Raw genomic sequence first — 22,859 nt, 5'->3', positions numbered from 1 at the left:
CCCTGCTGAGCAGAGAGCCTGATGTGGGGCTTGATCCCAGGACCCTGGGATTATGACCTGAGCCGAAGGCAGGAGCTTTAACCCACTGAGCCACCCAGGTCCCCCCACACCTTTTTTGTTTTGTTTTAATCAGTCTTTACTTGTGTGGGGCTCTCTGAATTTCAGTTTTTAGTTGCTGTGAACTGCTTTTGTCACCCCCCACACTCACTTCAAAACTCCGTCCTAAGTAACTAAACACCTCTGGATAAATAAAATGATTTCCATTAGTCAAAAGAAAGTTAGTCTTAATTGCTTTTTGGTGAGATTCTCAGGGTCATGTTTCTGTAGAATTCTGAATAAATAATTTTCCAGATTCAGAAGGACCTTTTGCTTTGTAGAAGTTCCTCCTCATATGCTGGCTCAAGGAAACACAGCAAAACACAGAATCAAGACCTGAGCTCAAGACTCCTTGGTCATTTCCAAAGTGCTTATTCTTTTTTTTTTTTTTAATTTTATTTTTATTTTTAATTTTTTATTTTTGATAAACATATATTTTTATCCCCAGGGGTACAGGTCTGTGAATCACCAGGTTTACACATTTCACAGCACTCACCAAATCACATACCCTCCCCAATGTCCATAATCCCACCCCCTTCTCCCAAACCCCCTGCCCCCGGCAACCCTCAGTTTGTTTTGTGAGATTAAGAGTCACTTATGGTTTGTCTCCCTCCCAATCCCATCTTGTTTCATTTATTCTTCTTCTACCCACTTAAGCCTCCATGTTGTATCACCACTTCCTCATATCAGGGAGATCATATGATAGTTGTCTTTCTCTGCTTGACTTATTTCGCTAAGCATGATACGCTCTAGTTCCATCCACGTTGTTGCAAATGGCAAGATTTCATTTCTTAAAGGCAAGGGAAGCAAGGGAAAAAATGAACTACTGGGATTTCATCAAGATCAAAGTGCTTATTCTTGATCTCTGTGTTCATGTGTATGAGAGTTTTATTACCAGCTGCTGTGTTCTCCATGCCTTATAATGATGTGTCACGCAAGGATGAATATCCTTGTACATGCTTCTTTGTCCTCTTCTCTGTTTTCCTCAATAAATTTCCAAAAAGCAAAACTACTGGCCAGTATGTGAAAGGTTCTGATAACCAAACTGCCCTTTATAAAGTTTGAATCAATTTATGTTTTATCAGCAATTTGAGAATTCTACTTTATCCATATTTTTACCACTTATGACATTAAAAAAATGACAATTTGCTAGTCAAAAAGTAATAGCCCATTCTTTCCATGAAAAATCTTAAATATGTCTTCAGTGCATACAGTATATCAGTAACAATTCCCAATGGATTTAAGAATTACTATAAAATTTGAAACTGTGAAACAGAAATGTAGAAAAAAATCTTTATCTCATCCTAGGATGGAGAGGGACTGTCTAAACATAAGCAATTTAAGAAACAAGAATGTAAATGATTTATAGCTTTGATGACAAAATAACATCAAAAACTTTAGTGAATCACTAAGTAAAATAAAAACACTCCCTATACAAAATACTGCAAAGTATATAGAAAAACAATTTATAGTTAAAGAAATTGAAACTTCTGTTAAGTATAGAAAAACTTTCTGGTAATCATAGCTTTTCAAAGATGGAATAAGGTCTTTTCAGAAAGAGTGAATTCCAAGTCACTGGAGATGTTCAAGTTACAACAATAATTATAGCGGTCTAATGAAAGAAATTCACTCATCAGAAAGCTATTTGTATATCTGTACATCATTTAATCATCCTTTCTACCTTGAGAATTTATAATCAAATGATGACATTTCTGCCAACATTTTAATGGCATAGGAAATTTATTGAAGCACCTATATTTGACACAATTAACATGCTGACCAACATTTCCAACCCATGGAATCTAAGTATCCTGAACATTATCAAACATTCACAATACAGAACAAATGTTGCTGCAAATAGAGTAAATGAGTAATAATGAATAGTCTTGGTCAAGACTAAAGCAGACAGGAAAAATTACCTTAACATTTTTCAGAGTAAAGCAACCATTAATTCATCAGAAAAATGGTGAAACAACAGAAAATATAAGACAACAAAACCCAACTACATTTCCGCTATTTATTTTAGTATATGTTTAGCCATTTAATTGTGTACCAGTATACCTCCTTAAGAAAATATGAGATTGTACTTAACTGTTTTCTAATTTTTTTTTGCCTCTGAAAAAAATCAAGAGCACTTTTCTATGTCCACATTCTTCTCAAAGTGCTTTTTATTGCATCATATTACTAAATCAAAATGCATTTAATTATTCTTATGTTATTATTTATAGGTATAAAATGTTTCTATTTTTTTCCAGTTTAAAGTCATACTTAACATCTTTGTATATAGTTTTACATGATTTCATTTTCGATTAATTTCTTAAAGTGGAATTTCAAGAAAAAAGGCTGCTTATTTTGGGGGTTTTGATTAGTGTTATCAAATTACCACCCAGAAAGTTTGTACTGATTTACATTGAGTTCTACCACCAGCATAAGATTCCCTGCAGAATCTATAAAACTGAATATTATAATTCCTTTACATTTTTGCTGATTAGATAAGCAATAATAATCATGGCTTAATCTGTATTTCTACAAATTTGTGGTTTCTAATGGTGTCAAGCATTGTTTCCACACATCTGGTGCCTATTTTATGTAAAAAACTTAACTCTTAAATAGAAAAACTGTCATTTAGTTGGAAATCTTTACCATTGGAGATCAGAGTGGCAGAACAGCCAGAGACCACAGTGTTTCTGGATTTTATTGGAATTGGAAGTACAAGGTGAATTGCCAGTATGTGACAGGAGGTAGATTTTTGTAATTCGTTTTTCATGTTTGAAACATAACAGCAGTTATGTTACTGTTATTGCAGTAAAGCCTATTTTACTTTACTGGTTAAGGTTTTCACAGTTGCAACTATGTACTGCAGGGAAAATATGTTGTGATGGTACGTTAAAAGCTGGATCTACTACAAAAAAGTGTTTCTCTGAGCTTTTCATATAGTATGTCTTTTCCTCAGATGTTGAATACCAGTTGCTTAAGGAAGGAGGTGTGTGTGTTTGTGTGTGTGTGTGTGTGTGTGTGTGTGTGTTGCAGTGGTGGGGAGGGAAAAGGTTTAAAGGCCCTGTCAGGCTCATATAGGTACTCTGATGGCAATATTCCCTCCAGAACTTCCATGCCATTAGGCCTGGATCCTGTGCTGACACTTTTTGCGTCCAGTCCTGCCTCTTCTCCTCTTCTCCCTTTCTTTCATAGGTGATGATGCTTGATAAGTCTCCTTTAGGGTCTACTGGAAAACCAAACTTCAGATAGACCCTGAGTCTCCTAGGGAGACAGAAAGTAATGAACAAACAAATGCATACACAGGATAATTTCAGATAATGACAAGTATAATGAAATAAAGAAGTAAAATGAAATATGACAGTGGCCAATGGGTTGGGGAGTTAGGGCTGCTTTAGCTAAGGTGGAGGGAGAATGCTTCCTAGGTGTGATGAACTGAGACTGTAGTCATAGAAGGGGGGAAGTTCATTTAAGGTAGAGGGAAGCTTCTTTCCCTCATCCCTAAAATCCCTAGACAAAGGGCCCAGGAATGAAATGTTTCTAATTTTTTTGACAGTCTAACTCAAAAAACCTCAGATTTTAAGTACATTTCTACAATATAGTTTGTCAGTCAAGGGCCCAACAGGAAACAGAGAACACTCTAAAAATGGGATAATTTGAAGACAATGTATTAAAAGAGAAATTTATAAAAAGAACAGTGCTCTCCCATCCCCAACATAGGATCATCAGATTTCCCATCCATTCCCTGGCATGCCAGACATAAAGAGGGAGAATAAGGCAGGGGCAGGGGAACCTGGACACAAGTTCCACAGGAATGGAGCCGAGGAGTGAGTTCCCCTGGTCTCACTCTCCTTCCTCCTCTAAACTCCTGCTCTGCTCCCCAGGGGCCAAATCCAACCTGAAGCCAGAGAATCAGGGAGACAGTTTATGAAATCCAAACATTCTAGTCTGTAAGGCCACAAAATCTGGTGATGAAGGGTGGAGGGTGGAGCTGGAGAGGCAAAGGAAGACATCCAGCATGTGTAGTTTATATTATAAAGTAGTACTGGAAGGGTTTGGAAGAAATGGCAATAGACCCAAGTGAGGTTGTAACCCCGGCCTGACATTGGCTAGCTATAAGTCAGCATCTGTGAACTACTTGCTTTCTTGAAACAAATAAACAAATAAAAGACTAGAATAAAACTGATTAATTTATTCTGAAATGGTATGATTCTCGATGTGTTAAAAATCAAAATTAAACATTTTAAATGTATTTGGATGAATGCAACAAAAAGTTTCTGGCATACATGGATATTGTTTTAAATTTCAAAAACAAAACAAAATCACTGTTGAGATCATCTGAGTCCCAGCTCTATGTCTTTCTAGTTGGTAAGTGGCTCTAGTTCAGTTAAATCCCTTACATTGATCTGAAATCAAATTTTAGTGGTAAGGTTATGAGTCAAAAAATAGAAGGATCACTTTTTCTCAGGGACTCAGACTTCCTTTAAGACATAATTTAGAAAGAAGGGAGCATATTCTCGTTGCTGAAATAGCCACAATTTGCAGATGAGACCATCGAGAATGTAATGTGGGAAATCTTGGTAAACAAGCAACTGACTGCCGAAGAATAAAGGCTTAGACTGTATGTCCATATTGATTAATATTTTTGATTGAGTGGGATTTATATACTTGCAAAGTGAGATTCTGTTTGGATTCTACAGGCATGTTATTTTAAGGAAATGTCTTTGATAATAGCACCAGGATTTGTAGCAGAAACCTGTGTAAAATGGTCACAGTATCTTTACAGAGGATAAGATTCCAGAAAAGCAAAGAGTCACAGAAGGCCAAACAGCTGCAGAACAGTACAAATAGCTCTAATCTCAAATGCACGATTTATCAAATGGGAACATGATTGCTAGCAATCTTACTTTTTTTGGTGATTACAAAGTTGAGTGTACTAGCGCATGTGACTCTATATGAGGACTTGTAAAGAGCTTTTAAAAACAATTATGCATGAGTGTTGGAGATTTTAATTTAAACAGGACTCTGTGGAGGTAAATCAAGAGCATAGGCTGGAAGAAAAATGCTGAGGGAGACCTTCAATCAGGGGAGAATATTAAGTGGGACTCCTTGGGGAGAGGCCTGTTTTTGCTTGTCTGGGGTAGGCTAATCTACATAATTGACTAAAACAGAATGAACAGCTGTGAAATACAGCATTTGAATGTGTGGGTAAAACACAATTACAAAATATACAGGGTCACAGAACATGCAATGTATTTTCATAGGATTACAGAATTTCCAAGCTCATTTGCGATTTCAGAAATCGGCCAGTTCCCCGGAGAAGCTATGACTTTATCAAGGTCAACTAGCTAGTTAGTTATAGTACGGTAGCTAAGTATCTGGGCTGTGGAGTCAAACATCCTAGATTTAAATAGAAACTCCACTACTCACTCTGCGACTGTTAGAGAAAAACACTCTACCTTTCTGTGCCTCAATTTTCTTATCTATAAAGTGGGAAAAATAGGACACTGGTATTACATGAGATGATACATGTAAGCAATACTAGATGATGTCTAGAATGCAGTAAGTTATCAGTTAATATGAGGTATGTTTATTACTACCAAGAATGCAAAGCTGAAGTTATTTAAGTCTTGTATCATTGCTTTACCTACTCTATAAAATGCAAGAGCATATCACAAGAAGAATATATGTGAGAAATTAGTTTCTCAGCTAAAGTGGTTGTGAGACCCAAAATAATATCACGTCTGCTTGGAGGTACAGAAGCAAATCTTTTCAAGTACATTTTGGGGAAATGACTCAGATGAGCTCTTTAGAACTTTTCAAAATTTCAGTTTGTACTCTCGTGCTTAAATTCAGCATATTGGTCTTCCCCCACCCCCACCTGAAGTCTTTAATTAAACAACCAGAAAAAATATATATAAACATATTTTTTGATCATTGGTTGTTTTTAACATTGTAATTTTTCTCTAGTAATGATGTCTACTCATGTTATAAGATTCCCTAATCCTTTGTAATCAGACGAAGTTGGGCTTTTAAGTAAATGTACATTTCAAATAAAATAAAAGCATGCTATGAATTGGAAAACACGTTTTGAATATAGTTGGAGATGGACATCTGTTTTCTTAAAAAATACAAAGATATTAAAAAAAGACTTTTGTGTGCATAGAATAATTAGGTGGTTATCTAGATAAAGAAATCAAAGTAGAAGTTCACAGTCACTGTCTTATTATCTCTGGTTGAAATCCTGACAAACTTCTTACCTGTTAAGGTACTTGCTTGACCATATATTCTAGTGCTGGTAGCTCATCTTGAAGAGTCTGTTGTGGGGCATCTGGGTGGTGTAGTTTGTTAAGTGTGTGACTCTTGGTTGGAGCTCAGGTCATGATCTTAGGATTGTGAAACTGAACCCTGCTTTGGGCTCCATGTTCAGCATGGAGTCTGCTTAAGACTCACTCTCCCTTTCCCTCTATTTCTCCTCCTCACTCTCCCTCTCCCCCTTCTTAAATAAATAAATAAATCTTAAAAAAATAAAAGAGTCTGTTGAAAGGGCCAAAAACATGTCACATTGACTATTATTTTGAGTTATCTCTTATTGGCTGAGAGGTGAAGACATTTATTATTACTTAATAACTGTATTTGATCATAATTCAATCTCAGAATTCTATGTAGTATCATTAAGTTTCAAGCAATGACACCGTAAAATATTTGTTATGGCTTTGTGCAAAATGCTGACAAAGCTATTGAATTTCCTGATTTTATAGGTGCCTTTACTGACTGTTTTAGGGCATGTTACATATATAATTTTATTGTACCCTGTCAGTATTTTATGGTTGACAGGGCCCAATGGCTAAGGAATATAAAATTTCTCCAAAGATCTGGCCTTTGGAATAGGCCAGTCAGAATATTGACATTCCCCAAAGGTGGCTTTCATCATGCAATAGTATTCAACCCCAAAAAGGCATATTTCCACAGGTAACTAGAGAAAATTTGTGGCATGTATATGAGGTAAATTCTGAAAGCATCATTGACTGCTTCCAGTTATTAAAGACAAAGCTATCTCTACATAGTGGTCTTAAAATTTAATCAGAATACCTGCATTATGAGTTACTTGCTTCACTTCAAAGACTCCTAGTACTAGTGTTGAGTAATTTAAGGCCCCTTAATGATGTTTATCAGGATTGAGAAAGGCATGTTTATGAAAACCCATTAAGTATATTTGTTGTATTGACTTATTTTTAGAGAAACTTAGCACCGCTATAAATCATAAAGTTCCAAAGAATAGATTTTGATGTTGATCATTAAGCTTTTCTAAATAAGATTCATTTATGAGTAGCTTCTTCTATAAATCTGTTCTTTTAGATTTTTTTTTACATAATTTAAATGAGGCACTTAATATAGAGAATTGTTTCAATATTCTCAGTTTGAAAATGCTTATGACCATTGCTTTCTTTTTTTCTTCTCTTTATTTTATTATTATTATGACTATTTTAATCTTGGGTTAATGATACACACTAGGGACATGCCAAAGTGCTTAAATACAAATAAGACAAAAACAGATGTAGTTCCTGATCTGACACATCATGTGGTAAAGATGCAGGTTTGTTACACATGTCTGTAGCTTGTATTAAAATCTGTTGAATGTAGTTCTATCTACATATATGGCATACTTTTTGCAGAGTTATATGTTTGGATATTATTTACATCATATTTTATAGTTCCGCTTTACTTTTAATATAGGTATATGAGTATTCGTTACCTCTTCATGTATATAAACATATACATATGCTTATTTCCACATACCAGCCACTGATCAAATGACTTATCTCTGTATCTTCTCATTAGCAGGTGGTCATAACAAAAGTTACAGGACATTTTATGAGTTACAGATCTCTTCTTGCTTTTATCATCTCACAACCAGTTAGGATGACAAGTTTTTATTTCAAGTGTTCAGGAGCATCCAAGTATGGCAGGATCTGAGTGACTCATCCCAGCTCACTCATTCTGGTCTGTATGAACAGGACTCCAAGTGGAATACTTTGTCTACAGAGTTTCTGCTTTAACCCAATAGGAGACACAAATGCCTTATAAACATAGACTAGAAAAATACTTCTGTGTATTTTTTTCTGTTTTATAAAGCATGACATTAAAAAAATTAAAACACTGGTGTAAATATAAATGTTGCGACTAAAACATTTTCATCTATTTTATTTTTTAACTATGGATAGAAACTCATTTCTTCTACAATAGTATTAGTCAACTTATTTTTCTTGTTCACAGCACTCGTGTTTACAGCATCAGTTCACAGGTGTTAGTTGCCATGAATATGTATCCGCAAAAAGTGTAAACCACAACCTATATACTGAAAGCTTCACCCCCAATTACACAGTTGAGCATCTGCTTATGGCTCTTGCTTATTTTGTTTTATCATATGTGTGCCCTTGTACCTTTAATGTCCTTTGTGTTCATTCTGTCGGATGAAGTTGATTTTCTCTAGTTTCTCAAGATAGGGATTTTTTCTGCTATCTTACAAAAGTAGCATGGAAGTTTTGGTATGACTATCATACACATAATTTTATTTTCTTTAAAAATCTCTCTTCTACATAATGCAGGTTTCTGTATGTTAGTAGCAATCATCCTGTAACTACATGTAGGGGGGTGGGGAGAGGGAGAGGGAGAGAAAGAAAGAAAGAAAAAGACCAGTGAGAAAATCAGTCAGATATTTTATAGCCAAAATAAGTTGTCATTTTTAAGCCCCTGGTAAATAATTAAATGTTATATAATTAATAGTTAAATGTGAATGTTAGTTTTTATATAATTTCTAGAATTTGTAAAATATAAGTATTTGGTAAGTCCCATTAAAAGTAGAAACAGGGGCGCCACTATGGCTCAGTCAGTGAAGTAACTGCCTTTGGCTCGGGTCACGAGCCTGCTTCTCCCTCTCCCTCTCCCTCTGCCTGCCACTGTGCCTACTTGTGCTCTCTCTCTCTGTGGCAAGTCAATAAATCAAATCTTAAAAAAAAAAAAAAGAAAGCAGAAACAATCAGCTTGATGATAAGATAAACTCTAGTACTATATACACAATGTTAATCAAATGGATTAAAATATATTTACTGTTAAAAATATAAGAAGAATCCCTAAAACTTAAGGCACATTATAAGTTGGAAAAAAGAAGAGAAATTATGCAATAAGATAGTCCTCCAAACAAAAGATTTATAATCAATAAAACGAACTGCTTGCTTCTTTATAATTTTTTCTTATCCAGAAGATGTTATTGATTGCCTTACAATAAATAGAACAAAGCCTGTGCCCCTGAACAGCTTACATTTTCTTGAGAGAAATGGTACTTAAAAAAAAAATCGAAGAAAGAAACTGAAGGTTTTACTTCTTAATCCCCATCTCCCATCCCCCGCATCCCTCCCCTTTGGCAATCATCAGTTTGTTTCTCTCTCTTTCTTGTTGTTTGTTTGTTAAATTGCTTTGTTTATTATATTCCACATAGAAGTGAAATCATATGGTATTTGTCTTTCTCTCTCTGGCTTATTTTACTTAGCATAGTGTTCTCTAGGTCCATTCATGTTGTCATGAATGACAAGATTTCATTCCTTTCTTATGGCTGAATAATGGTTAATTCATTATGGTATATACCTGAAACTAATTTAAATTTTTAAAAGTGAAAAAAAAAAGCAAGATAATTTCAGATTGTGATACTTGTCTGAAGGCAATAAACAGGTAAGATGCAACGTTAGTTAAGGCAACTACTTTGGGTGGGCTGTTTGGGAAAAGCCTCTCTCAGAGGAGGTGATTTTTGACCTGAAGGATCAGAAGAGAAGGCTTGTGAAGATCAGGAAGACACATGTTCTAGGTAGAAAGGAAAAATGTGAATACTGGAAGAAAAAATATAAACTAACAAATCATTTAGGACTACATGCTTTTTGACTCATTTTAGTAGGTCTTCAATAAAAGATTACTGAAAAATTTTGATAGAGGAATATAAAGACATTAAAGGGACATATTCGTATCTCTCTGATAAAATAATAAAGGTGTCAGGTGTTTTAAATAAGTCACTCTTCCAGCCCCATAGGAGGATGTTTTCTAACAGGTCATGAGAATATCAGATTACTCAGCACAGAGCAAATCAGGCAATATATGAAAGGTTGATTGTGTGTTGTATTAAAGCAGTTGCAAAATACCATACTATGCATTAGAAATGTCAAAAATGATGAGTCAAAGCCAAGATTTAATGAAGATCAGATTTGAGGGAGAAGGAAACAACTGTGAGTGGAAGAGGAATTACCCATGTTGATATTCTTAATCACCTGTGATGCCTAGAAAATAAAGAGCCCAGGGACCATCCCTCCCTACACCAAGACATTCTGAATCATGGAAACTGCCCGTTTAACAAACACTCCCTGGTGACTTTGGTACAACAGGTAGTACACTACACTCTGGGAAAAAACTGATTTAGTTCCGTCTTTCTTTCTTTCTTTTTTAAATAAATCAGCCCGAGGCTTATAAAGGAAAATGGTTATTCAAAGCTGTTACACCATTTTTTTTTGCTAGAACTTTGGCTAAATCTGTCCCCTAGAGGCCCAGTTCTACCGTATTTGATATTAGATTTAATTTTTCTAACTCCAGCCATGGACAAGCTAACAGTATATATTGTTACTATTTCTCTTCTAGAATTACAACCACAGCTGCTTGCATGATGGACTTAAGGCGGTACCCACTGGATGAACAAAACTGCACCTTGGAAATTGAAAGCTGTAAGTTTTTCTTAGAATGCAGTTAGACTGAAGACTGCTTTAAGATTATTCTTGTTCATGTCCAGACCACAGGTCCTACAAAGGTCTTGCTACCATAGTAAATCTGGTGGATGGAGGTACAGTATCTTTTCTCAGTGATGTGCCAACCTCTTAGTCTCATCTCTAAATCCCAGGGAGAGATATATAAGGGAAGACATAATTTAGCAATAAAAGGAAGACCCTAAGACCTCAGAAGGAGACCAAGTGCTATTCCAGGCATTTAAAGAATGGAATTAGTGCACAGGGCCACAGTAGGGTTGAGAAAATAAGTGGTGATGGTAGGCTAAGACAGGAAATCCCAATTGTTTTTGCCTTTCATAAACGTTATCTCTTTGCAATTGCAAAATCAATGTGGTCTCTGGACTAGTCAAAACATTCCAGAGTGTGGATTGGTGGAATGGTTTTTATTCTGAGGGACGATTTTCAGTGTCTAAAATTTATTTTATATTCTTGCCGAAGGCCATATGATGAACAAGATTGGTGTATATGTGCATGTTTATTTTCTTTCCTGTGCTGACCTGTTTTGCAGTGTTGTTGCTTTTCTGGGCCACAGTTTCAGGGTGATTCTTTTTTTTTTTTTAATTTTAATTTAATTTTTTTTCAGTGTTCCAGAATTCATTGTTTATGCACCACACCCAGTGCTACATTCAATATGTGCCCTCCATAATACCCACCACCAGGGTCACCACCCCCACCACTCCCTAAAACCCTCAGTTTCACCTACCCTATTGGGTGAGCAAAAACATTGATTTATTTCATAACCTGTCCCTGTCTCCTTTTTGGAGATCACACTCAGAGGTCATTTGAGATAAAATGGGATTTTGAATCTCTTTTTGTCAGTTCTTTGCAATGTTTTCGTACCTCATCCCATGAAACAATTGGAAGCTGATGATTTTATATCCAGCATTCTAGATAATGAGTAACTTGACTGCTGTGCAGATAGGATATCTCAGCTGTTATGAGGAACTCTAGCTGTGACAAGGAGTCCAACTCTAAGTTATTGCTCTGAGAGGAAATACAAGCATTTATGGCACATTGCTGGTATTTTGTCCATTTAACAAAAAAAACCTTGCAGAGATAATTACATTTACATGCATTTTTAAGAACTTGATTTCATATTTGTTACTAAATCATCATTATTTTCACATTTGATCTTTGCAATAAGGAACTATTGAATGAAATTGGCCTGTAGGATTTTGATGATTATTTTTATGTAAGTATTTTTGGGATAACTTTGCATTTTCATAACTTATGATGCAATTTAAGAGTAGAATGTTCTTCAAAGTCCAAATTCTTTGGTTGTTTCAAATTGTTGGTGTAAGGATGTGTGTGTGTGTGTTTTTTTTAAGTAGATTGCCATGTACTAATATTAAATTTTTATGGTAAGATAATTTTTCATAATGGAATTTGAATGGAATTTTAAATAATCATAATTTTGCACATAGTTAAAGCACTTGCACTGTTGTTATTTCATTTGAGCTGTTTGCAACCCCCTCAGGTAAGTAAAAGAACTTTTTATTTTAAAGAACTGATGCCTAAGGGCACAGGCAACACCTAGGTATTTTAAAGTAATTAAATTATAATTCTGATATGAATCTTTTAAAATTAACATGATAATTCCTCAGACTTTTAGAAACTTTAAATTTTAATAAAGGGGCTTTTATATTTCTTATTTCAATTCAGTTATCCTTCTAACAACATTTTTCCCCAGCTTTACTGAAATATAATTGATATATATAACATTGTGTAAGTTTAAGATGTATAATGCCATAATTTATATTTGGTGAAATGATTGCCACTATAGGGTTACTTAACACATAAATTATCTCACACAATTACCCTGTGTGTGTTTGTGTGTATGTGTTGAGAAATATCTACTCTCTCAGCAACTTCCAAGTATGAAATACGTAGTTGTTAAGTATAATCACTATTCTGTAGATACCCAAACCTTATTCATCTTTTAACTGAACACTTGTAACCTTTTAACCACCTTCAGCCATCTCCCCCAGCATCCACCAAGTTACCCCTTGTTTCTATGACCTAGTATTTATTTTTAGATTCCATATATAAATAACATCATATACTATTGGTCTTTCTCTAACTTATTTCACTTAGTATAATTACCTCAAGTTTTGAGGTGCCTGGGTGGCTCAGTCGGTTGAGCCCGACTCTTGGTTTAGGCTCAGATCATGATCCCAGGGTTCTGGGATGGAGCCCTCCATCGGGCTTCATGCTGAGCACAGAGTCTGCTTGAGATTCTCTCTCTTCCTCGCCTTCTGCCCTTCCCCCCACAAATAAATAAATAAATCTTTAAAAATACCCACTTAAGTTTTATCTAGTTGTCGCAAATGACAAGATTTCCTTTATGACTGAATATTCCATTGTATGCATAGATCACATTTTTAAAAACCTGTTCATCAGTAGACACTTAGGTCATCTCTATGTCTTGGCTATTATAAATAATTCTGCAATGAACATGGAAGAGAAGATATCGCTTCGATATAGAGATTTCATTTCCTTCATCTATTTACCAAGAAGAAGGATTGCTGGTTGATAGATAGTTCTACTTTCAATTTTTTGAGAAAATTCCATCCTGTTTTCCATGGGGTCTGTACCATTTACATCCTCACAATCTGAGCACGAGCTTCCCTCGTGCCCTCTTCCTCTCCTCTTCACCTCTCGCTAACACTTGTTCTCTTGTCTTTTTGATAATAGACATTCTAAAAAGTGTGAAGTAATACCTCATTATGGTTTTGATTTGTATTTTCCTGATACAAATTCTTTTGCAAGTATATATCCGGTTTCCCCAACACCATTTGCTGAAGAAACTTTTTTTTTTTTTTTTTTTCCCATTGAGTATTCTTGGCTTCCTTGTCAAGGATGAACTGACCATAGCTCATCATGACCAAACTCTCATGAGCTGAAAGTTTATTTCTGTTCCATTGGTCTATGTGACTGTTTTTATGCCAATACTGTACCGTTTTAATCATTATAGCTTTGCAGTATAGTTTGAAATCAGGAAGTGTGATGCCTCCAGCTTTATTATTCTTGTTTAAGATTGCTTTAACTATTCTAAGTCTTTTGTGGTCCCATACAAATATTAGGATTATTTGTGGCTTTATTCCTGTAAAAATACATTGGAATTTAGATAGAGAATGTGTTAAATCTATGGGTGGCTTTGGGTAATATACACATGTAAATAATATTAATTCTTCAGATATGTGAACTTAAGCTATTGCTATTTATTTATGTCTTCAGTTTCTCTCATCAATGTCTTATACTTTTCATTGTACAGATCTCTTACCTTCTCATTTAAATTTACTCATAACTATTTTATTGTTTTTGATACTATCATAAATGGGATTGTTTCCTTTATTTTGTTTTTAGAGTTCATGGTTTGTATATAGAAATGCAACTGATTTTTGTATGTTTATTTTGTATCCTGCATCTTTACTGAATTTGTTTATTAGTTCTAGCAGATTTTTAACTGTCTTCCAGGGTTTTCTATACATAAGATCATGTTATCTGCAAACAAAAAAATTTACTTCTTTCTTACCAATTTGGATATCTTCTATTTCTTTTTCTTGCCTGATTTTTCTGTCTAGGACTTTCGGTACTATGCTGAACAGGAGCACTGAGAGTGGGTACCCTTGTCTTGTTCCTGATCTTAGAGGAAATACTTTTAATCATTAACCATTGAGTATGATGTTAGCTATGGATTTGTCATATATAGCCTTTATTATGTTGAAGTACAGTCCTTATATACCAAATTTGTCAAGAATTCCTATCATGAAAGGGTGTTAGATTTTCTCAAATGCTTTTTCTACATCTATTGAGATGATTTTTATCTTTCATTTTATTAATTTGATGTGTCACATTTATTGATCTATATATAGTGAACCATCCCTACATCCCAGGGACAAATCCCACTTGCTCATGGTATATCATTTTTTTTTTTTTTTGTAATGTGATGTTGAATTTGTTTTGCTAGTATTTTGTTGAGAATTCTGTATCTATATGTAACAGGGATATTAGTCTGTAATTTTCTTGGAGTATTCTTATCTGACTTTGGCGTCTGGGTAGTCCAGACCTTGTAAAATGAGTTTGAGAACATTCCTTTCTCTTCAACTTTTTAGAAAAGTCTGAGAAGGACTGATATTAATTGTTATTTAAATTTTTGGGAATAAATAAATATTTGGTAAAATTCATCAGTGAAAACACCTGGTTCTGGGTTTTTTCTTTGTTGAGTAGTTTTTAAGAACTGATTCAATCTCCTTACTTGTTATTGGTCTGTTCATAGTTTCTAGTTCTTCATGAATCAGTCCTCTTACATTGTATGTTTCTAGGAGTTTATTACTTTCTTCTAGGTTGCCCAATTTATTTGCATATGATTCTTCATCATAGTCACTTTGATCCTTTGTATTTCTGTGGTATCAGTTGCAATGTCTCCTCTTTCATCTATAACTTTATTTATTTGAGTTTACTCTTTTTTTAGTTAGTCTAACTAAAGATTTGTCAATCTTGTTTACCTTTTTAGAGAATGAACTCTGAATTTTGTTTTCTTTTATACTCTTTTTTCATTGCTTTTGTTTCTATTTCATTTATTTCTGCTCTAATCTTTATTATTTCATTCTTTCTGCTACCTTTGGGCTTAGTTTATTCTTTTCTTAGTTTATTGAGATATAATGGTTGAAATCTTTCTTTTATCTTGATACATGTTTGTATCTATAAACTTTCCTCTCAGAACAATTTTGCTTCATCCCATAAGTTTTGATATATTGTTTCTGCTTCATTTGCCTTAATATTTTTTTGATTCCTTTTTATTTCTTTTAAAAATTATTGATGGTTCAGGATTTTTTTTTATTTCCATGCATTTGTGCATTTTCCAGCTTTCTTACTGTTATTGATTTCTAGTTTCATACCTTTGTGATCAGGAAAGACCCTTGATATAATTTCTGTCTTCTTGAATTTTTTGAGGCTTATTTTGTGACCTAACATATGATCTAGCCTAGAAAATATTGTGTGCGTGCTTAAGAGAATATGTATCTTGTTGCTATTGGATAGAATGTTCTGTATGTCTTTTTGTTTCATTTGGTCTGTAATGTTGTTCAAATCTACTGTTTACTTATTGATGTCTGTCTGGATAATCTATTATTGATGTCTGTCTGGACAATCTATTGTTGTGAGGGGGTTATTAAAGTCCCCATCTATTATTGTATTCCATTTATCTCTTGTAGCTAATAGTTTGTTTCTTTATATATTAAGGTTCTCCAATGTTGCATAAATGTTTACAATTATTATATCTTTGTGATTAATTTATATAATTATTATATGATGACCTTTATCATTATATAATGACCCTGTTTGTCTTTTATGAGCATTTTTAGCTAAAAGTTCATAGGCAGATATTAATATTCCTGTCTTTACATCTAAGGCAACAGACTCAAAGAGGTAAAGTGATTTGCCCAAGATCGTACAGGCACTGAGGAATAATGGCTCTGTGCTGATGTCGTAATTGATAGCTGGCTTAGCATTTAAAGCCACTGATTTTGTAGGGACAAGATTAATAGGAAGATCCCTACTGTAGAAGTCAAGAAAATATCCTATACTTACAAAAAATTGAAACTTATTCATATTTAGCCAGACAGCAAATCATGGCTATATGAATGAATATGAATGAATGGTAAAAAAATATGGTGTCATATTGAAAATATATGATATGCAGGTCTTGCTATTTTAAGTAGGTAGTTAAGTAATTAAGCCTCTTGAAATGAATTTAGGATCCTGTCCCTTAAACAAGTAACTCTGAAGTTTATGTCTGACATTAGACCTTATTTAACTGTTTCTTTCCATTAAGGAAGATCTAGGCATTCATGTATTTTCCTTCACCGTCTCCCCTCCCTCTTTGCCTCTACCTTTCTCCTTACCTTCCTTCTTCTCTTCCTCATTCCCCTCCTTACTGCCCTTCCTCCCTACCTCGCTCAAGTGCCAATGGCCATCGTAGTGGCTTTACTAAATCATTATTACCTTGTCTCTATGTCAGCAATTAGTATATTGGTTTAATGTCAGAGAAAATAATATAATTTGATTCTGAGTGAGGGGTATTGGGATTGAGCTTACTGCAAAGCTATTTAGTATGTTCCATCCAGGGGTACCTGGGTGGCTCAGTCATTGAACGTCTGCCTTTGGCTCAAGTCCTGGGATGAGCCCTGCATCGGCCTCCCCACATCGGGCTCCCTGTTCAGCGGGAAGCCCTCTCCCTGCCCCTGCTTGTGTTCCCTCTCTTGTTTTGTCTCGCTCTGTCAAATAAATAAATAATATCTTTAAAAATATATGTTCCATCCAGAAATGAGAAATAGTGCAAAAGGGGCAAGGAGAGTATTATGTATCTTTGAAATGGGAATTTTTAGAGAGCTGATCTCTTATATTCTGAGCCAAATTAGCTACCATATCAATATCAGCTAGAGAGACATGGTCTCTCTCCCCTACTTAGAAGGGTAAGATTGTCTTATACTCCTTAACCCCATGTCCAGGTTCCTCACCTGGGGCATGTGAAACACTTGTGTAAATGGGAGTATGGAATTCTCTCAACTAGACCTATTGGCAGGATGCTCACATTGCCAAAACCCCAAAGGCTTCTCTTTTTTCCCCCATTTGTTGATATGATTTTATCTCAGTCTATCTCTGGGTGACTTGGATTGGACAGCCTCAGGGTCTCAGAGAATAAGGTTAATGCCCTTATTTTGAATATTGTTGGTTTTTCCATCAGTCTCAGCTTTGGTGCTATCTATAGTAAATTAGAGAATCTAGAACTTTCCCAGCAGCTCACAGGGCTATGCCAGGTGTTCACTAGGATAGCCAGTCAGGCATCTCCCTTTAGGATACGAAAAAACAAAACAAAAAAACAAACAAACAAACAAACAAAACAAAAAAACAAAACCAATACTCCCTTTGTGGCAGTATCAGAAACCAGTTGTTGCTGGCCTCTCAGAGTCTCTGAATACCTACATTATGTCAGGGAAGTCACCCAATTTATCTGAACCTCAGTTTCCTCATAGATAAAATAGGAATAATAATATCTACCACATCAGGTTGTTTGAGGATTAAATGAGCTAATTAAGATAAAGAATATAGCATTTTCCTTGGTACATGGTAGTCATCTAATGAGCAGTAACTTTGGTAATTAATTATTGTTATAGCCTGATTATATTATATTTAAAGATTCCTGTACTACCACAGGTTTGACCTAACTATGAGATCTTGTAAATCCAGCCAAAGAGACACTCAAAACATTGCCCCTCTCAATTTTTGTAGATCTTATTCTAGCTCTTGCTTTTACATTATAAGTAAGTCTCATTATCTGTAGGGCTATCTATTACTCACAGAATGTCTCAGCCAGCTGTGCCTACAGTCTAAAATGCAAATTAATTTCTTCTACTTCTGTCACAGGGAAAAGAATTAATAGCTAACTTCAAAATCAAAAGAGGGAGATTTAAAAGCTCTTTGACACTGTACTTAGATGAAATGAAAATGCAGTCCATTTTAAAATATAATTTATTTGTGATTTTGCTAATATTTTAAACTGACCAGAGAAGAAAGTCATCACCTGCTGACCATCTAAAGTCTCTGCAATCAATGTAGTAAACACATCCATGAATGAGTGAGAGTGTGTTGGCTCAGGTCTCTCTTCTTCCCCGAGAAAGTCACCATGCTTTAAGGAAATGAGGAAATAAAAATGTGCCAGTTGTTGTCTTATTGAATTCCAATTTAGATATTATATAAAACAGCTTGCTGTTAGGTTATTGAATGAATAAATGCTCTATTTTCTTTCAACAACTTTATTGAAAATAATCCTTATTAAAGAGGTCAATATAGATTGATACATTTAAACAAACTAAGGTATTGAATCTATATTTACTATGGCACAGGTTAATATATTTTGGATATAGTTTATGCTATGTACTGGTCAATATTTTAGTGAATATACATATGTGATTTTTAAGAACTTAGAGAGCAGTGTTCTTCCACTCCTAAAGTGAAAATTGATTGCACCTTAGAATATGTCATTAGATTCAAAATACTCATCACAAAGGCAGTAGTGATTGGATAGGATTCTGAGTTAATGTGTATAGTGGATGAGAGGTCATTTATTGGATACAGGTAGCTTTCTGGTATTGATTCCTCAAGCTAACCAGATAGGTCACTTGGCTTTTTCAAGCTATGGTTTCTCATCTCTACTATATTGCAATACCTTAAAGGTAATGAGATAATCAAGACAGAAAGCTTTGTGCTATTCTTGTACTGGTATTTCCCTAGGTAGCAGCTGTTATCTTTATACCATTATTGTTATCATTATCAATTTCACCTGGAATATTGTGCTCAATTAGAGTCACAACATTTTAAGTGGAATATTTAGCAGTCAGAATAAACAAAATATGAATGGTAGGTAAACCATGGAGTATGATGAACCAGTAGAAGAAATTTACCAGTACATTTACCTCGAGGAACAGAAACCCAGGGAGAGTAGCAGTATTTGAATGGGACAGCTGTTTTCAAAAAATTACAGCATTTCCTATTAAGAGAGCAGTCTGCTCCTAGGGCAAAACGAGGCTAATGACAAAAGATGCCAAAAGGCAATTTTGGACTGAAATATTTAAAAAAAGAAAAATTCATAGCAGTTAAACCTGGTAAAAATCCAGCAGGTTGTTGAATGCTGTAAAAACATTTTCTGGTAAAAAGGCAATTCTTGCATTGGGCAAGTGATGGGATTATATGATTTCTAAGGAGCTCTGTGTTGATGGTTACTTGGCACCAGCAAAAATATGTAGGACTTTAGTTAAAGGACAATTAGGCGAACTTGGTTTCTGTGAAGATGCAGATCCCATATGCATATACATCTGGGGGCAGTGCTATTTAGGAAAAGATGAAAATCAGATGCTGGCTAAGATTTTAAGTAGATGCTATGTGTGTTTTGCTGATGGTCTGTTGTTATTTATCTAGCAATCTTTCTTTTCTCAAATTTCCTCACACACTCAATGGTAGTGTGAGGATTAAGGCTAAGACCCCCACATTTCCCTGCCTTTCTAAAAAATTTAGAACTCCCTTGAGGGTTTTGATCTCATTAAGGCTTTAAGAATCATAACAGCAGGGCGCCTGGGTGGCTCAGTGGGTTAAAGCCTCTGCTTTGGGCTCAGGTCATGGTCTGGGGTCCTGGGATCGAGCCCCGCATCTGGCTCTGCTCAGCAGGGAGCCTGCTTCCTCCTCTCTCTCTCTCTCTGCCTGCCTCTTTGCCTACTTGTGATCTGTCTGTCAAATAAATAAATAAAATCTTAAAAAAAAAAAAAAGAATCATCACAGCAGAATAGAATGTATGTGTGCATATGTCTGTGTGGCGGCGGGTGGGGGTAGATGTTAAAATCATGAAGCTACCAAGTATTTTAGGTGATCCTAGAATTACTCAAGTTGGAAAAAAATATTCCTGTGACATTCCAGTGGGAGTTAGTCATAATTATTTATCTAGAGAAAATCAAACAGCACTGCAAATGCTCTGTGGTGTTACTGCATTCAAATTTAATTTGCATCACTGTCCCATTTTGGTATTTTCTTGAATTGTATCTAGCAGTGTAAAAGTGGAGGATTTGTTTCCCCCTCCTTGCTGTGTGCCACTTGGCTGGAATGTGATCACTGCTTAATAATTATTATTCCTTTTTAACAATAAACAAATGCTAGGATGTGTATTTAGAAACTCTGGCATCAAAAAAACAAAAAAGAAAAAAAAATAAATTCTGGCATCTTGTGAAGATATTATTTGTAATCTTCTGTATCTGGACTTTAGGACTTCTGTTCTTTCAATTCTTCCATATGAGAAAGTAAAGAATTGACTTAGATATAAAGGGTACACTTTAATGTAGAGTATGAAAAGTGAGAATATTGAACGCTTTCCATCTAAAGATTTTTGTTTCCCCCAAAGAGAAATCTTGATTTTATTCACATTTTAAATTTTCTCTTTTGGTAGTCTATATTTTTGCCTTCTGGAATTCCCACGGATAGACCTTGGGTCTCTCACATTTATCAGCCTTGGCTCTGAAATAAAATTTGTAGATTTTTATCTTCCAGATTACTAATATTTATTTTATTCCAAAGAAATTATCATTAGTGTTATTCTATTTTGGCCATCCTTTTCTCAATTTCTAAGAACTCTTTCTCATTCTTTGATTACTCATTTTTGATAGTCCCTTGTTTTTTTATGGAATGCCCTTTTTATTTTAAGGATATCATTTTAAATTATTTTCCAAGTTTTCTTCTGCTCTCTTCCTCTTTCTAATTCCTTTTGTGATGATGTATGTTTATTTATTGTGGCCCTTCTTTTGTTATGCTGATAGTTTTCCTTGTAAGTCTGCTGATCTTGGCAGTCCATTCATATTTGTAAATAAAGGGCTAGTTTGACCAACAAGGTACTGATATAGGTTTTCTGAACTGATACAGTTTTCTTAGCACTTTTATATGGCTGTTCTCATAGTCAGCCTCTCGCCTGAATAAGGAGAATGGAGACAGGAGAACGGGTATGCTGAGCAGGCAGCTTCCCCCTTTAAGAGAGTGGGTTAAGATTGCTCACAGGGAACCAAGGCTCATCTGAGGCTTAAGCACCTTACATTATTTCACCCTTTCATTCCTAGAAAGATCTGATGGAACAACAATTTATCTTTGTGTTTTTTTTTTCCCTCCCTCCATTTGTAGCAGTACCCAGGGCTGTTCGGGGCTTTGTACTGATTCTCTCTTCAGCCCAGTATCTAAACTAGAAACCCAGGCACCTCCTTCTCTGTTTAAGGGACCTTCTTCCAGCATTATCTCAGGAGCAGTCACGAGAAGCAAGGGAACTTGCCCGTTGGTGGCATGGTGGCTTCTACTCTGTGAACTTCCCAAGTCTGCAAATTCTCTAAGGAAGAGCTTCTCAATTTTCCTGAACATCAGATTCCCTGGGGAGCTTTTAAAAATCCAGATGAATAGGCCACACCACGGACCTATTGAATCAGTCATTTTAAAAAGTTCTGCAGGTGATGACAATGAACAAAGTTCAAGAGAGTCCTGTAAGGGCACAGTTCTCACACTTGAGCCAGCATGAGAATGTCCTGGAGAGCTTGCTAAATAACACAGATTGCTGTGTCCCATCCCTGGAATTTCTAACTAAAATGGGTCTGAAGCTAGTCTCAGGATTGCGTTTTTCACATTTGCTGGCAATAATAATGCTGCAGGTGTAAAGACCACACTACTCTGGGACTTCAGTGGAAAGATCAGCCCTCTCCTTGGCACTTGTCATGGAAAACTTGTTCTTGTGGTTTTCGCTGTCTGTATGACCTCATCTACATTCTAACTTTTGTACATTTTTCAAAATTACCAGCGCATGGATGTAATACTTTCCTGTAATTTATAGTGCTATTACAGATTTTTACCATTCCTTCTCCTTACAGTTATTTCTATGAGATTGCAAGAAGGCTGGAAAGGTAAATATGCAATCTTAAGTTGGAATTCTCCTTCCTCATACACATATTCAATTTTTAACTACATATTCAATTTTTAACCTCATTTTAAAAATTAATAGCATACCACAAATGTCCCAATTTCTGAAATCCTCTCATAATTTCTCGTGTCTGTCTAGTATTCCACCTGTGGCTGAATCATAATTTATTTAACCAGTTCCTAATTGTAGAACACAAAATAATTCCACTATGTTGCTGTTTTTAATAATGTTATAATTTGTGTTTGATTGAAGCTACTCATCATCAAATACAATCAAGATTTTATATATGTCTATATATACACATACATATATATATAAATACATATATGTATATATAGATCCTCTGTATAATGCAATATGTCATGTTAAACTTAAATTAATTAAAATTTTAAAAACTAAAAATTTAGTTCCTCAGTCTCACTAGGCATATTTCATGTGTTCAGTAGCCA

The 22,859-nt window shown here is 35.0% G+C and overlaps 1 protein-coding gene across 5 annotated transcripts in view; it reads left to right on the top strand.

Annotated features, from left to right (window-relative positions):
• The window catches only part of GABRB2 (gamma-aminobutyric acid type A receptor subunit beta2), a 239,303-nt gene that overhangs the window by 109,298 nt on the left and 107,146 nt on the right, over positions 1 to 22,859 (top strand). For all 5 annotated transcript variants that reach the window (XM_059417298.1, XM_059417300.1, XM_059417296.1 and 2 more), the window contains one exon: positions 10,771 to 10,853. In XM_059417298.1, the coding sequence (XP_059273281.1) occupies positions 10,771 to 10,853 (83 nt within the window). The remainder of the gene's footprint in view (positions 1 to 10,770; positions 10,854 to 22,859) is intronic.

This window comes from Mustela nigripes, chromosome 12 (assembly GCF_022355385.1).
Source record: "Mustela nigripes isolate SB6536 chromosome 12, MUSNIG.SB6536, whole genome shotgun sequence".
NCBI classification, from domain to species: Eukaryota; Metazoa; Chordata; class Mammalia; order Carnivora; family Mustelidae; genus Mustela; species Mustela nigripes.
The sequence above is the reverse complement of the archived record's forward strand: the minus strand, read 5'-3'. Positions and strand labels throughout refer to the sequence as shown.